The sequence below is a fragment of the Megalops cyprinoides genome, chromosome 17 (assembly GCF_013368585.1).
Source record: "Megalops cyprinoides isolate fMegCyp1 chromosome 17, fMegCyp1.pri, whole genome shotgun sequence".
In the NCBI taxonomy this organism is placed as follows: Eukaryota; Metazoa; Chordata; class Actinopteri; order Elopiformes; family Megalopidae; genus Megalops; species Megalops cyprinoides.
Genome location: NC_050599.1, coordinates 10,079,253 through 10,096,747, shown reverse-complemented (window position 1 = coordinate 10,096,747; position 17,495 = coordinate 10,079,253). Strand labels below are relative to the sequence as shown.

Here is a 17,495-nt window from a genome sequence, read left to right as displayed (position 1 = left end):
AAAGAAGCGGCGTTTTTTATTCAACGAACGCACGAAACATTTGACTCTGATTGGAGATGATGTCCCATGTGACTCTCAGGGCCAATCAGAATCGAATGCTTTTAGACCGTGTTGGGGGGAAAAATGCCCCTCAAAAAAAATGAGCTTCTCCCTGCAGCAGCCCGGCGCCGCTGAAGCTCATTGGTTTGGCAGTCCTGGCCCTGCCTCGCACCTCTGACGCCACCACCCTTTGCAGCTTTCCCGTCGCCAGCCGTACTCTATATCAGCGACTCAGTCGGAGTGGTGTGTCTAACAGCCGGTCACTCTGGTAGTAATACAGTACAAACATTTCTGCGCATACGATCTCAGAGATTGCCTCTGTTTTTCCGAGTTCCACTCATTCTGCATGCGGTTGTTGGATTGTGCACAGTGCGTCTTCATGAGCGAGCAGCACACGTCCAAGATTTCACAGCATTCCCCGGTCCCAGATCTGCCACTATGGTTAAATGTCTTGTTTAATGGTTGAGGTATGTATTAAACTTATTCATTCCACGATGCCGCTGATTGATTCCGGTCCTTAATTATACAAATCAAAATACTGAGTATACTTGGAACGGATCGATTCTGTCTACATACAGGTCTGCAGCATGATGCATGTTTTGCTGTAAAGGAGACTATGGCAGCCTAAATGTGTTCTTGTAGGTATTTTTGGCTGAGAATATTTACTTCTGCACTGTACTATCATGTCACTTGAATAAAATACTAGCAGTGCAAAATAATTATGAATTCAGTTCCTCCAAGGTGGTTCATCAGCAAACTTAGACTGCCTGTGAAGAATGATGTTAAAACAAGTTAGTGTATTGCAAATGTTACTGTACCTGCAGAACACCTGCTTACTTATTGCTTTACACTGCATACGCGTGGCGCACCAAGAACAAGATTATTGAACGCAGAGGTCTCTAATCCTGGGACTTTTATATTCAATCAAGGTTTAAGTAGCATTGATTATATGCAAATTCTCTCGGCAGCATCAGTGGCTCAGTGGCTACACCACGGACAAGCATTTCACATGATGTGTTTTGCCTCCTGATATTAATATTAAAGATTATATATATAGAATATATATATAGATTTATATATATATATAGATTTTTATATATATATATATATATATATATATATATATATATATATATATATATATATATATATATATATGTATATATACATACACACACACACACACCTTTCTTTGGTGTACTGTAGTGGCTTGTGATAAACAGAAAAACCTATGACATGTTAGACATGGATTTTAGTTTTTGAATGACATTGTCATTTCATATTAGTTGGTGAAGCTATGTGCATTACGGTAACCAGATACCGCAGAGCTGAAAAGAGTGTCCATAGTAAGTAATCAGTGTTTAAAGTTTAGAGCAGTTTTTACTGGATACGGAAGCTTACAGTGGCTGGTTTAAATTTCATGAAGTGAAAACAACGAGATGAGATGAAAGTCTTACTCCAAAATGAGGAACTACTCGTTTGCCCAGGGGAAGGCCAGTGAATATCATTATTATTTATTTGCCTACCAGACTCCCTGACCAAGTGTAACATTTTCTTTCTTGTATACTGCCGGATATTCACAAGCAAATATCCTGTAGGTTATCTTTATCAAGGGGACAACAGAAGTGCATCGTCAAGGATTAGAACCTGTAGCCTACAGGTTACAAGACCTCTATAAATATACCACACTGTTGCTCAAACAGAATTCACTGCTGTCTGACAAGCTGGCATGTAAAAAAGTTCCAAAGGAGAAGTAGAGTTTTAACATCTGCTTTGCAACAGTAGGATTCATGCACACATTTTAACTTTTTACGTTAAGATGCCATCACTAAAAGGGAAGCCTGACATTGGACATGTAAATCAGATATTTCGTTTCAAAATAATTTAAAAAAATTGAATAATTTTCTAAGATTGAATGTTACACCAAATCTTGAAGTGTAAGGCCTGTAAATTAAATGATTGAACATATCTTTTTTATCTTAGAAACCTCAGGTAAATTATTTTTAAGGTCAAATACTTTACACTGGTGTCTGTATGTAATGTAACACATATATGTACAATAGTACGTTGTCCAGTATGATGTAGTGTAAGAAAAACCTTACCATCAAAATTTATAGCATAATTAAGGAATTCTCTAGCTATCAAAGCACATAAACTAAACTTAGACAACAAAACACATTGTGCTACAGTGGAATTAGGGTTACATTCAAACAAAATGTTAACAGTTATAACATTTGCATTGATATTAGAGTTAACACATTGATTTGAAAGGCCTGTGTATAATACTTTTAAATTTACAAAGTACTGAATCCATAAATACAATTAAATCTGATGAATTGTCATACTGCTAAGATGCACAAAAAACGATGGTATTACCTTTGTTGAAAAATATTGTTAGGAAATATAAAACCCAGAGGCATTATGTTTTTTATGGCTGAATATGACAAAAACATTTTTTATTCAATCGACTAGCTAGAATTGCATGCGTGATAAACTTGGATGTGATATGTGGTTTGAATGGAAAATGTTGAGCTTGCGGTGCCTGCTGAGAAAAAAAGACTTTGTGTGCTGCTGGTGCTAAAACAACAACCAGTACGTTTCAGTGGCTGCAGCCTCGCCAGTGTACTTCAAGTTCAAAACCAACAAAACGCTGTCAGCACTGAAGTATTCCCAGAGTACTGAGCCATTAGACTTGCATTAGAGTGTCACTGTCCACGACAGCGATCGACAGGGACCGTGTGTGATTTTTTTTTTGTGGTTTTGCAGGTGGCTTAAATGTTGAGAGTGAATGAAGATAATATCTAGCTGTAGGAAACACTACACACTCTCTTGTAGGACCTTGACAAAAGGTGGCTGACAAGTTGCCTGTATGGAATGTTTCTTGAAATGTGTATTTAGATGTGTAATACTTCTCTGTAGTCCTTTAATGTTGTTTTGGTTGTGACTATGTGTGCAGCTGTTCAGTGTGACGGCAATACAAGATTTGGCCGACGTGCAGAAAAACATTAAAACCATTTATGCAGGGGTATTGTGGTGTCCCTTGTGATTTTGTTTAGTGATAAAACTAGACTCGTATGAAGAGGAGATTATATGGGTTATTCATAAAACTACCATCATTGTGTGCTTTTTTATCTGTTTTAAAATCCAATGCAAATAGGTGTACATTCTCACAAAAATAGAATGTCTTATCCAGGGTAAAAAAAAAATGTTCAGATGATTTGAAATGCAGAGATCAATGGCAGACCAGTGAGGCCACACTCTGCAAAGGCCAGTTTGCAACCAGAAACAGATTTGATCGTAGACACAAACAGACGCATATTGGCTGGTTGATAGTCCTTCACTTGGTGAAATGTGCATCAGTAGTTTCACTGGTCTCTGGTCTGTAATGTTCATTGTGAACACAAATTTTTAGTCCTTTCTAAAATAAAGGAAACCAGTTTGGTAAAGCATTTGCAGATGTGACACTAATATAAGTGTGTGATGTAACTGACATGACTAAATTAAAATACCACCAAAAAAAGTGTAAAAATGAGATTGTTGAGTGGTAACTCTATACTGCATTCACATTAGAACCTCCTACCTTACAGATATTCAGAAAATAGACAATTATGACAATAAATTCTCTATGATTGGCTCAGGATGTTCTCCTATGAATCACATTGTGGCAGCTGTGTTAAAGTGTTTCATGTGACATATGTTTTACTCGAATATTCACAGGATTTTATAGGAGGACGCATTTTAGTAACTTATGTACAGGGTCTGGTGTCATTACAGTTATATTTGCTCTATATTGTACAATAAAGGGTCTAGTTTGAATCAGTAAGCAGTGAAATACCAGGATGTATTGCTGTGGGTATTTGCGATATTTTTAAATTGAAAGATTAAAACGAAACCCTAGATCTTGTGAGAGCTGACCTGACGTTGCCGTGCAGTTACACTTAAACCTAACTATGTTTGTGTGCCTAAGTGCTTATTCTGCTTGGGTTAAAAAGCACAGGAAGTTGCAATGTGAAGTTCATGTCTTCAGTCTTTAATCCTTTAAAAAAAAGCCCTGTGTTACAGTTGGACTCCAGCTGAACGAAACTACCCTCTCATCCTACTGGGCTGTTAAGGCCTCCAGCATATTCATTTTCACACGAATATAATTATTCCTCAATTCATGCACTTCGTAAATATACAAGATAAGCTTTTTTGAATGAGACGCTACGAGAACCTTGTTTTTAGGGTTTTATCACTAATCTGTCACCGTCTGTACCCTTCTTCTCTTGCACAGTATACTTGACAGTTGTGACCAAATATATTTGCCATCTCAGAAAATATTACAAACAAAGAGCAATGTTAAAATATCCTTCGCTAAACAAAATTAAAATTCGATTTGCAGAACGTCTTGGCAACATACAGGTACTAAGGGATTGGTTTAATATTCTGTGCATTACAAATACCACTAATGCAACATAATCCCTGAGACCTAAGAGATGGATTTTTTCATTATATTCATATTCCATATAGCACAATCTGACTCTTGCGTAGCCTTTAAGAGGTCCATTTTTTCACTCTGACTGTGTTTGTCTCTTGTTGTTGAATGTTACAGTGTCAGTCAGAATCAGGGAGCCAGCCAGAGAGGATCTCAGGAGAAGTACTTGAAATCATCAGATCAGTTCCAAACCCGCAACAAGGACAAGGACGTTGCTTATGTCAGTTGTTGCAGTCAAAACTGTCTTGGTTTGCTCAGACCGCCCAGACAGCAGTTTTACTGGAGCTGATAGCTGCCTTTCTCTGTGTAGGACAAATATCACAGACTGCACTTGTTGGAAGGGAGAGCGCAGGACAGCACATAGGCATCATTTATTTGGCATAGTGTACATGCCTCATGCCTCTGCTGTTACAGGGCTGTTGTGATCTGTTCTTTCAACACGTACCCCTGCCTGAGGACTTTGTTTGTTTTTCTGCTGCACCAGGTTTCAAATGAAGCCTCTAGACTGCTAATTGTTTTCAACACACTGTGGTGTAATTGGCCCTTTGCAGAAAACAGTAGTTTTCTTTTCTTTTTTTTTTTTAACTAACCGGAAGTGGTTGAAGAATGCATTTTATAAAATGAATGTGTGGATCTCATTAGAGGGGATGTTCACGCAGAGGGTCAGACCGAGATGCTCATATCCAGGATAACTTCCACAGCTTACGTTTACACATAGAATGTAGCCAAACAGTTAACTGAAATGATTCAAGTTAGGCACATTGCACAAAGGGTTCAAACCTACAACTTGCTTACAAGTTCAGCCCCCTAACCTCTGCTGCACTGCTGCTGCTGTCGTTTGGACAAGACATTGTCCATACCAGAGTTTTCCAATATGGAGTTAAGCAATTCCAACTGGAGCCCTGCAAACAGGACTACGGGATTGTGATGTGAGTAATTTGATAGAACACATGGGTAAGAAATGACATGGGGGCCTCATGGCGGAGCTGTTATTGTTGGACTGCAGCCACTTGTGTGCTGCCTGCAGATCCTACTCCAGTGAAAGACGCGGAGAACATGTAAACGTTTACAAACATCAGAATGCACTCAAAAGTGCTTAAAAGACATGTCAGCCATTTGCGGTCTGGCTTTATACGTTATTTTCCCCATGTCATAAATCACGTCAATAATTTAAACATATCCACATATTGAAGTAAATACCGTATTGTATTATTATTTATTCAGTAGGCATATTTTCCAGGCAGAGTTACAGAGTATTAGAGGATACAGGTGCCGTATATTGGACAAAACACAATTTAGAACTGAAATGACAGCAGACAATATACATCACAGTTGCTAGAATACAGTTACAAAAACATTTTTAGTTAACACCCAAAAACTAATAATGCGGCCTAAGCTATCTGAAGGTCAGTTTACACAGAAAAGTGCTGATTCGGTGCAAATGTACAGCTTCAGGACAAATCCACATCAGAGGAGCTTCTGTAGGTGCAGTGAGCAGAGGTGAGTCTTCAAAATGGTGATGGAATGTGGAGCGAGTGTAGCCCTGCTGGTAGTCATGGGGAGCACATTCCGCTATGGAAGGTCCAGTGATGAGAGTAAGAAAGCCACAGAGAGGACAGATACATAGCCAGTGGTATGGGAGGCCATAATAGGGGCAGGGATTAAGGGCTAGGTAAGAGTTGTAATGGATAAAACACCTGCAGTAAACATCATACAGTGTGTTATGGCTCTGCCATTTGTATTTGAGTTGTGTTTTAGTGTGCTGAAAGCACATGTCATAAATTGAGAACAGTAGTGACACCCAGCGTGTACTTCAATATTTCAAACTTTGTTGCTTCGTTCAGGTGTTTGTGTCATGAATGCAAATGATTTAATATTGGAATTTGCTGCAGGTAGGGTCATGGAGTTATGCATCATGTAATTCTTTTGCTCTTTTTCTCTGTCTGGATACTGTATTTATAGCTTGCCTCGGGCTGTCTGTAGGATGTTCTTAATTACCCCAGAGGGTTGTCTTCATCACATATACCTGCACAGCACAGGGCAGGGACAATTAGCCTCAGCTGAAGAGCTGAATGTCCTCCATCACAATGAGGTCAGTCAGAGACTCAGTGCCAGCATTCCGGAACAGTGGTTAAGGAACCAGGCTTGAGTCCTGAAGACTCTGGGCTCAAACCTTGAGTGTGTCATTGCTGAGTAAGGTACCTGAAATTACCTCAGCGAGCATATCAAACCAATGTAAATGGGTGAGCATATCCGAGTTCTGCAAAGCAGATAAATAATGTACTTGCTGTGTTATTCCCCGTGGCACTTCATACATTGCTGCACTGCTGATATAACATTTTTTGGGGTAAAATGTATACTCAACTTCAAATCATGTCAGAGTTTAGGTACAAATTTAGTTGCACTTAAGTTATTTGAGTTAATCCCAGTGTTTTATTGCCATGTAGTCTTGTACCTGTGTGTGTGTGTGTGTGTGTGTGTGTGTGTGTGTGTGTGTGTGAGAGAGAGAGAGAGATCAACAAGAAACTGACTTTTGGAATTCTTATAATAAACAAACCAATCTGCAAGGAAACAAATCAGAAATGTTTTTCAAGCAGACCACACTTACAGTTCTTAGTAACCAAGTGCAACCTAAACCCCTAAACCCAAATTATTAATATATTTCCAAAAGCCAGACATTTTACAATCTCTTTTGTCTCTTGCCCAGGTTTGAGGGAAAAGTGTCTTTGTTTTTAAAATGTTTTCACATTGGATTTTGAAGTTTACCTCAACTAGGGAAATATGTATTGCATTTTTTTGCCCAATTTTGATAATGCAACTTTCACATTTGAACAGTTGTGCCCAACCTAGTGTGACCTCCTTAGCTCAGAGCAACCATCACGGTGACATTAATTATGGATGTAGCTATGGATAGTGAATTATACATCTGTGTCTGCATGGAGGTGGATATTGCTAAGTCCCACTGCATCATTTGCGGGGCTAATCTGTATTCCAGTCTTTCAGTCTGTCTTGGGCACTTTTTGTTGTTTTGGCTGACTTGTAATTCTGGATTTGTGAAGGCTGCCTGACAATATTTGAAGAAGTTTCTGTAGGAAGAAGTGTTTGATGTGTCTGTAACTAAGATCTACCCTCTAAATTTCATTTTTTTTTTAAAAACTAAAGCCTTGTATTTTTAATGTTAATTGATTCCTTGCGTTTTTCCCCTACAGAGGTGTGGAGCAATCTCATTCGAAACTCCAGATCAGAATGCCATATGTGTTCGCATGCTGGGTAAGAAAGAATCCAATCCCTTCTGCTCTGTGTTTTTTTTAAACAAATTTTTTTGTAAGTGGGAGAGGGACCAAACCTGTCAAAAATCTAAATAGATTAATACTGGAAAAAATGTTGAAATAAATAAATAAATGTAGAGATAAATATGAGAATAAGTGTAAAGCTAGCATAAATAGATGCATAAATAATAACATAATAAATAAAGTAATAAGTGAATAAATATAGTAATAAATTAAAGGTTTAATAAATCAAGTTTATTCTTTATTGACGCTTTATTGCTTTTACTATAAAGATCTTCACATTATATTTATTGCCATGGCTTTTCATTTGCTGAATTTTTTGCCTATGCCTTGTTACTTGTTGTCCAAGCTTACATATTTATAATTATGAGAACATAGTAATAGTATTCAAAGGATGTACAATTTGGAGAATGTGTGGTGTATGGGATTTTATTGGTTTGTGAGTCACAAACTCACAATCTTAAATAGGCAGTGGTTATGGGAGAGCTTAGGGACCAAAATGTCTTTCCAAAGCCCTGTCCTCCTTCTTTGAGCCTGGGAGACACACTTGGACTGTTTGACTTCATTTTCCTGTGCCTCATTGAGTTTTCTCTCCCTTTCTCCCCTTGGCAAGGGTTTAGACCATCTGCTGTAGTGTGCTGAGAGCAAAAAAAGATTGCATGACATCTTCTACTGACATGGATGTCATTGCTGCTCAAGTCTTGTCAATGACTTAAAACACCTGGAACCCATACAGTACGAATGGTATTTGGGTTTAAATGTAGGATGTAAGTGATACAGCAATGGAGCAAAACGGTAAGGGAACAGGGCTTATAACCAGAAGGATGCTGGGTTGATTCCCATGTGGGGCACTGCCATTGTGCCCTTCAGCAAGGGGGGCTTAACCTGAATTGCTTCAGTGTCTCATAGGCTGTCTGGAGAAGGAATATGTGCCCAATAATAATAAAGATAACTTGTCCTGTATTTCATATGCCTTGCAGCACAAAATTATTTAAGCCCAAGGTCATTTATGCTTCGCTTGACTATTCATCAAATAATCATAATTCAACATGTTGCTCCCTGCCTTTAAAATGCCTCAAAAATACGTTTTCATCTCTATAATTAATGTCCAGTAACCGTACACAGGCAAATAGCTCATTACTGTTCTCTGCTGTACGTGAATTAGGCCTTAGGTTACTTATAGTGCAGGTTAAATGCTTTGTGGGGGGCTTATGAAACCTACAATTCCATTGTAAAACAATTACTTCTGACGCTTCTACAGTTTAACCGGAAGGTTTTTCAGCATTTTAGTTTGTGGAGAATCTACAGTATATTACTCCCTTGCTGTTATTCACATATTAAACAGTTCTGTAAACTGAAATCATGAAAACATCCTCATGGTTCATGTGCCAGACACTGCATGGTGTGTTTAAACATGCCTCTTAGTTATTACAGTGTGGCTATATTCTTCTGCTATGAATATGCAATTGAAATATGTGTTGAATTTTTCAGGCAGGAGACTGCCAAAGTTAGTGGGTGGGTCAAAATGCACAACTGGTTCTGTATCCAGCAAAGACAGTACAATCCATTGTGAGCACTGACTGGCTCAAACAGATCAGCAAGGTGGACCGCTAACAAATGGAAGAAAAATGCTAAATTAAATTTCTAGCTATCTATCTGTAGATAATATTAGCCGGTTTTGCAGCTAGTAGCGACAGCTAATATTACATAGCTAAAGTTACACTTTAGGCCTCCTACCTGGAAGTTAACTTCACAGTCTAGCAGTTAGCTGACAAAAGAACATCACTGATATTACAAATTGCTTTTTAATATATCTACTACTAGCTAAATATATAATCTAATTTAAAAGGACTGACGAACACACGAGGGTGCTAGCTAGCTACTTAGCTAGTGATGAGCTTCAGGTTACTAAAGTTTGTTCCCTGTCTTGAGTATGCCAGCATACTCATGACATTTCTAAATTTCAGGCAGATTTATCAATGACTCCTCATTCGGGGTTGTAATGAGCTCAGCTGTATCACAACTAGCTAATAGCTTATTTATTTCAAGAAGCATTCATTCATTAAAGAAATGCGAAAAGGCCTTTGCTCTTTCCACTGCACTCACCCTCTACACAGTACATTAGAGGGTAACTAGATCCATTTAAAATGAAATAGCTGTATTATTTCACTGTTTTAACTGTTTTAAATATAAAACGCAACAGAATTATTTTAATGGAGTATGCCAGTAAATAGTACTAAATTTAATTATTCATTCTTGATGAAAGAGAAAAACAATACATTACTTATTTGTCAGTCAAAACTTTATCGATCCAGAAATCTTGGAAGTAAATGTAAGATGGTTAAACATTGCATCTTGCTTGTTTATATAGATTATCAATACTTAAGGGATGAATGTTATGAGCAGCTTTCAGAAAGAACACTGACAGTAACATAAAACAAATCCTGAGAAGAAAAGGCTTAATCTCTACCATTGTTTGCACAGTCCAGATCATATAAAATAGGTAAGTATGATCTCAGAGAAATGCAGGTAAAATACAAGATAAATATATAAAGAAATAAAAGATAAATATATAATGACAAATGTCATGAGCAATGCTTGAGGAATAGGATTAACAATAACCTAAAGCTGGGAAATAGCATGAAAAAAGTAGTAATTAAATTTGAATTATGCTGCATTTGTGTTGCAAGCTCTACATTAGGAGAATGTTTGTGTTTTATCCTTGACCAGAGATTGGAATTAGTGGCCTGCTTTTTCATGATTACAAGACATTTCTTCTGCACTTTCTTCATACACAAAGGATAGAGAAAAAAAGTCATTGATACCCATGGAGCTGTTGTGAACATGACTGATGAGCTCTTATTTGCTTGTGTTTCTATGGTTTTCCTGACCAATGAAAACCCTGGCCGAGGTCCAGGGTACTGTTCACAGAGCAGTGAAGGAAAACACTACTTTGGGCTAACCATTCAGATAGTAGTATGGTTTTCTTTGTCCTTAAAGGGCAACTAAGAACATTCTCTGAAGACAAAAATAACTATCATCATAATTTAACATTTAATATGAGCTCAAAATTAATTGTATTGCCTCTAAAAATGAATTAATATGGTTTTGTTTTTGATGTATAAAGCAGACAGTAGTAGGTAGAGCTCTGGTACTGTGGGTGTCTCTAAGAAGACAGAAGAAGATTAAGGACCAGCTTACATGATCAGAATCTTAACCCAAGCCAGTATGTGGAAAAAGTTTGTAGTGACGATAGTTCCTGGGACCAAAATTTCTGACTACACCCTAAAACACAGTCCTTTTCAAGACTGGTGGATAATGCAGGGTACGTCCAGCAAAGCACATTATCTAGGTTGTCTTTCTGAGAACAACCCTACTGTCCTTTTAAAACTTATAAACCTCCAAAAGACATGTGTCATAGTGTGGCGTACTCCTCACATGCCTGTACTGCACGTGAAGCACTCATAAACCTGTTTTGTATTTAAAACCTGTCCTTGGACGGTCAAATGCACAGAATGGCAAAACAGTTTTCACACTGTCCCTTAAACAAAAGACTATCAAGAGGCCCCCCGAGGCCCATTTGTGTTGGCTTGCTCCACCAAGGGCATTAGACTTACCAGCCTGCAGGTCCTTGTACATCAGGGAACAGCACTGTTGCCACTGAGCACTGCAATCAGTGCAATGTCTCTGGCACCATCACTGACTTCGGAAATATAAAATCATCTTTTCCAGGGGTCATGGCCCAGCGGTGATGTGATCAGTAGAAATGCACAATACATGCTCACTACAGTTCAAGAGTGTTAGAAGTACATCGAACAGAATACATCATTTGAATTAGTTTGCCCTGGTCAGATCAGATGTACTTGGATTGCACCACACCAATAGCAGGTCCAGAACAGAACAAATTGTAAATAAATGTTACAGATTAGAATGCAAATGTAAAATGAAAGTCAGCTCTTAAAAAATTGGAGACCTGTTAAATCTTACTGAAATGTGTTTTGACCTTTACTTACTATAAAAAAATCAAGGTGAGGGTTTTTTTTTGTTACTCACACTGCTAACCCTTTCTTAAATCCTTCACTCAGTGTGTGATGCAGATTGGGAGGATTTAATGACCCACATAATTTCCACAAGCTTTTGATGGGATGTTTTTTGTAAAAAAAAAAAAAAAAAGTTACCAGTAAAAACAACTGTGGTTTGTGTCCATGATGGGATTTTAAAAGGGCCGTGACTACAACACAAAGGCCTGTGTTCCCTCGGAGGCACTAAAGTGGTGCAGCATGCGTTTCGAGCGTGTTTTGCGAGATCATCCAGCAAAGTGCAGTTGTGAAACTGCTGGATGTCATGGACCTGGAGCCAGGAGCCCTGGCAGCTCCCCAAGTTTTGACTTTGATTCTCTGGGTGACCTTGACTACCCTGATTTATAACTTTGTCTCTGTCCTTTGTGCGCTAGAGGAGGGGAGGTTAGCCGCCACCAGTGATAGTCCCAATCTCCAGTTTTCTTTACTGGAATTCATTAAGGACGTGGGAATCCAAGGAAAAGCTTCTAATCAGAGGCACAGTTTGGGATTCTAGGTTGTCGTGGCTTGTCAGTAAGCATGCTTAACTTTATAGAACAATTGATGATTATTCCTTTCCCACATCACAGATTTCATATTGTGTTATTTGTTTGCTATTCAGTCCTGTAAGTGTTATTGTTTGACCTTGATTGTGCACGCACGCACACACACACACACACACACACACACACACACACACACACACACACACAAGCCTTTCTGTAACCTCTACTAGTAGTTCAAATGCGTTTGTGCTCTGCATTTATAAAGAATCAACGATTGGGCACTGAACTGCAGCAAACTTTTCAACCAGACCATAAAAGCTTTCCTGCATTTTCTGAAAAAGATATCTGAACGGCAGCAAATATGCAGCCCTATGGCTGAATAAAAATGAGTACTTTATTAGTATCAACAGAGGGATATTGACGACTGAATCATTATGTTGTTTGCTCTGGTTCCCAAAGAGGACACAAACTGCTTTGACTGAAAGTGTGCTAATTGTTTTTGCTGCCTGTTCTTATTTTGATCGGAGTCAGAGGTGAAAGCCATCTCTTGAGAAGGCCACACATTGAACCCCAGCTGCCTCACAAGGGGAAAAGATATAATAGAGTCATTATCCCTGACCTCATTTGTCATTACCAATTTAAATTAGCCCTATTCATTCTGGTATCCATATCAAAGGACAAAACTGAGGTTTCTGTGATGTCCTGCTCAGAAAAGTACATGCTCCTGGCATTCTGAAGGGTTCAGGGTGATCATCATGAAGACGCCGTGCTGTCTTGAGGTGTGCCGGTCCCAAAGCCTCCATATAAGAACACAAGTTCCCCTGTAAAAAGTGCATTTCCCATAAGCATATGAATTAACCCAAGCATTGGATTCTTCATGTAAAGCGTTGCATTGACACATTCTGACAGTCTTCATCAGAGAACAACAGCACATCAAACAAAGTAAATGTAAAAGATTTCAGGGTAGCAAAAGACACCAGTGTAGATGGAAGGGATGATCCCACACACAGGTGCCAGTCTCTTAATGAGGCACGCCTGGTCTCAAATCTGAAATAACTGTTACTTAAAAAGAAATAGCAGCAATAAAAACAAGCCTGATAAAACAAATGAGTGGCACAGTCTCATGCAAATAGGAATGATTCTTAAAGAACATGTCCAGCCAGGCTGAGGCTTTGTCTGCTGAGAGGAGGAGAGAGAGCTTTTGCTTTGTTCACTCTGGGGGTCTTTCCTGTACACATACTAGCTAGCTGGCTACAAACAAATGAAAATGGCACAGTGCAGAAAAAGATATCCACTGTTTATCCACTGTAATGATTCAGGGAGATATTAAAATCTGTCAGGCTAGACTATTTCTCCACCTTGATAGATAGCTGTAACGAGGTGCTAGTTTTTAGCTGTCTAGCAGTTGGCCAGGTTGTTTAGATGTTTACCAGCATGAGAGTGGAAGCACAGAAAAGGCATGACATATGACTTCCAGAGATAAATGCAACACAAGATAATGCAAAGAAATGCAGTTCTCCTTACAAACGGATTTATATCTGCTGAGGCTGTCCACCCACAGTCAGCATGGCTGATGGAAAAAGGTCATAATGGGTTTATCTTCAGCATACAAGAGAGAACCACTCTTAACTCCAGTGCTGATTGGATCAGCATTAACCAACATTGTTAATTCAGTTTACCTAGAGTTATCTATATCTTCATAAACGTGAACTGAACGGACAACTACAGCAGTATCTTTAGAGAACAATGACTGTTGAAAATGCCCTCAACAAATTTGTGATTAAATGAAATGTTACAGAAAAAATAGTGTGAATATTCACGAATAAGCATTTGTGTTTGAATAATATAGGCGGTTTCTGTTTTACGACAATTTGAATGATGACGATCCTCATTAACTAGACTTATTAAGTTGCTGTCACCATGAATTATTTAATGATTCAAAATTTGGTGAGATTTACGAGAGAGAGACTGGGGGGTAAGTACGAGCAAGAGAAAGAGCTGCACCCAAAAAAAAAGTCTGAAAAGACAACAAAGATTTTTTTCCCATTGGGGGTCTTTGTTTGAGTTTGTTGTGTTGTCTTTCTTATTTTAGACTGTTGTTTTCATTCAGTGAACTTATGGGGGGAAGCAGAGGAATATTTATTTATTTTAACCTATGAGTGAGCGAACTGTCTTGCATGCCTGGTAACTAAATAAATACCTGTCTGCTGACCATGATTTGCATGTTGCTGTTCTTTCTAAGCCATTAAACAGTACAACTCAAATTTCCTTCAGGATTAACTGTATTTCTTAAAAGTATTTCTTATTCTTATTCTTATTCTTATGTCTCAATACTAAATATTTATACTATCCTTTATGTATGTTGTTTTTAAATGCACAAATATTTATTCTGGTAATATAGTTTGAATATTTAACTTAATCCCAATTAATCCCAAAAAACAATTTGTTAAAAAATCCCATTTCTAACTTTTGTTCAGTAACGTAACTTCCTCATATAACATTGTGTGAAATTAAGGGTTTGGATGATTTGGTTTACAGTGGCGTTCCAAGGCATGTGTTGTAAGTGAGAACTGCATGTATTCTTAACTAAAATGCGGTTAAAAAATATTGTCCATTGATATGTATGTCAAATAAAACATTAATCAATAGTCTTCTTACGTAGATGGAGTTAACTTTAGTAATAAAGTGGCTTGTAGGTTCAGATCTGATGTGGGGCATCGCTGTTGTGGCTAGGAGCACCTTATTTAACTTATATGAAGCCGTATACATGTGTAGTAATGTAGAACATTTAGAAACATGTAAGATACCTTGGATAAGCACATCCACAGTAGTGAATTTATTCCTAACAAACATTACCATCTTCCGTTATGCTAAGGTGCCATTATTATCATCAAAAAAAAGACTTTGTGCAAGCTGAAAATAAGAAGAGTTCAGTGTAAAGCGATTCTGCAGAATCTGTCTGATCTTTCCCGCCTAATTTACCATGTGATGCTGGACCGTTTCATTTCATGCGATCAGACCCAAGACAAACTAAATAAATCCATTTTGTTTATCAATCTGTTAATTTTCATGGATCTTTTCAGTACGCTCAGCTGGTTGCACAGAACCATCCGGCAACCAACCAGGACGGCTTTCATATCAATCCACTCCTCTCTCCAGCCTTCGGCTCACATGGTCTCCTGAAGGAGATAGGGGATACTCCTCATCCACACTACATCAACTTGGGAGGGGAATTTAGGACAGTTCAGTTTTTTGAGGTTAGTAGGCTCTTTGGGGATGTGTCGAATGTTTAATGTCACACTCACAAGGCTACTGATCACGAGTTATGTGTGGTCTTATTGTGATGACCGCCAGGCATTACAGGGAGAACATGAGCAGTCTTCCCCCAAGTATATCACTCACAGGGGTACCTTTATGTATCTGCTTCCCTCCCTCTCTCTCTCTCCCTCCCGCTCCCTCCCTCTCCCCCTTTGGAGTAACTTTGTTCAGTCAGCCAGTGAGGACCATTTTTATCTGTGTGGGAGAGAGAGAGAGAGAGAGAGGAGGGGGGGTAAGAGAGGGAGGGGGTAGAGAGGGAGAGATAAAGGAATGAAGTGGACACCCACAACAAGATTTCAAGGGAAATGAGAGGGAAGCAACCAGCAGCTAATAGGCACAGGAAAGATTCTGCAAGATTCTGGGGGTGGCTGAGCTGTACCTGCTTTTGTTAATGGTACTGAAAGGAAGCCTCAGGAGAGATGCCAGTGTTGAGCAGGTCCTGGGCGTCTGAGCTGGGCAGGAGGCTGGCCATGAGAGAGGAGTCGTCCACAAGTTCGGCATGTGCCCTCTCTGCACACCAGCATGGGTCTCTGGTGCTGGAGCTTCCGGAGCTCATCAAACAGATAAAACTGGCCTGGAAATCCAGACACAGTCTTCAAGGACCAAAGAAGCCAGGGATTTTTGAGAACGAGGACAGTCTGTGTCAACCTCAAGGTAAAGCTGTGGCCTTCGTTTAAACAGGGTTTAACATTTTGTGACAGCCTTAGAAAGATTCAAGTTTGAACTAGTGCTTTTCTCGGTTTTTGATAGGCTCCATAGATTCAAGCATTTTAGGGTTTTGCACTGAGTCTGACAAATAGTGCAGCAGATATGGCTGTCAACAGAGATTGACTAAGCCGAGCTTAGTGTTGCATCCCAGATGTTAGACTCACTCATCATTCAGGTAGCATGTTGGCCCTGGCACTGATCTGGACAACCTCAGAAGATGAGAGGGTGACTGAAAAGTTCAAAATAAAAGACCAGTTATCCTGTAGTCAAGGAATCCATTGAGACTGCATGCCAGTAACTTCCTTTCGCTTTGTGTTGCATTAATTGCCTCGCCTCTGGCTATGAGGAATTAGCAAAATGAGTAATTAAGATGAAGTCAGGGAAGGGGGCTGAGCTTCAGGCTGAGCTATGCAGTTGACTTACTCATGACAAAACAAAAATAAATATCACGGAAAGGCCAGTCAGTAACAGCTCCATTTTAATGTAGTGGGGATCTGCTACAGCTGGCCAACTGTCACCAGCTCCGTATTGGGACTGGACTGTTGGAAATGTTTTGTAGGGGATGGGTTAGTGTCGGGGCGGGTTTGTGCCAAGATGCGTCCGTGCCAGGGGGCGTGGTGGTGGTGATGAAGTACAACATGCCGCGGGAGTCCCCCCCCCCAGGCAGCCAGCGCAGAGGTGTGTTCCAAGGCCCGCTGGGACGAGCCACTCCGCACGCATCGGAATCTTGTCACGAAGGCGATGTGACCCCCGGCACATGTCCGCAGTCTTCAGTCACGTGTGTAAAAAAAAAAACAGAAATGCTTTGAGTCTCAGACGCCCGGAGGCGTTCAGGGTGATTCACGTTTCATTATGGCCGACCCTTTTCTGTTCTGTAGAGACAGTGACCTATTTTGCCAGTAGTGGGGGGGGACCAGGGTCAGATTGTGCAAGGTTTGCACCCCGATTCCCCTGTCACTGATACCCCTTTTGATGGTCCGGAAACACTTTAAAGAATTGCGTTTACTTTTGATTCAGGGCTGATAGCTCAGCATTGATCTATTCTTAGCCTTGAGGTCAGTCAACAGGATGCAGGGACGGGTATGTAAATATCTCGGGGTCC

General features: G+C 39.5%; 1 protein-coding gene across 2 annotated transcripts in view; it reads left to right on the top strand.

The window, feature by feature from the left end:
- The first annotated feature begins 269 nt into the window (after positions 1-269).
- The window catches only part of LOC118792684 (cAMP-specific 3',5'-cyclic phosphodiesterase 7B-like), a 35,443-nt gene continuing 18,217 nt past the window's right edge, over positions 270-17,495 (top strand). The window contains exons 1-2 of one of the 2 annotated variants that reach the window (XM_036550585.1): positions 270-506; positions 7,723-7,783. In XM_036550585.1, coding sequence (XP_036406478.1) covers positions 486-506; positions 7,723-7,783 — 82 coding nt within the window. In that variant the 5' untranslated portion in view covers positions 270-485. Of the gene's footprint in view, positions 507-7,722; positions 7,784-16,004; positions 16,340-17,495 lie in introns of those variants that run through there. The other variant, XM_036550584.1, reaches the window with a different exon arrangement.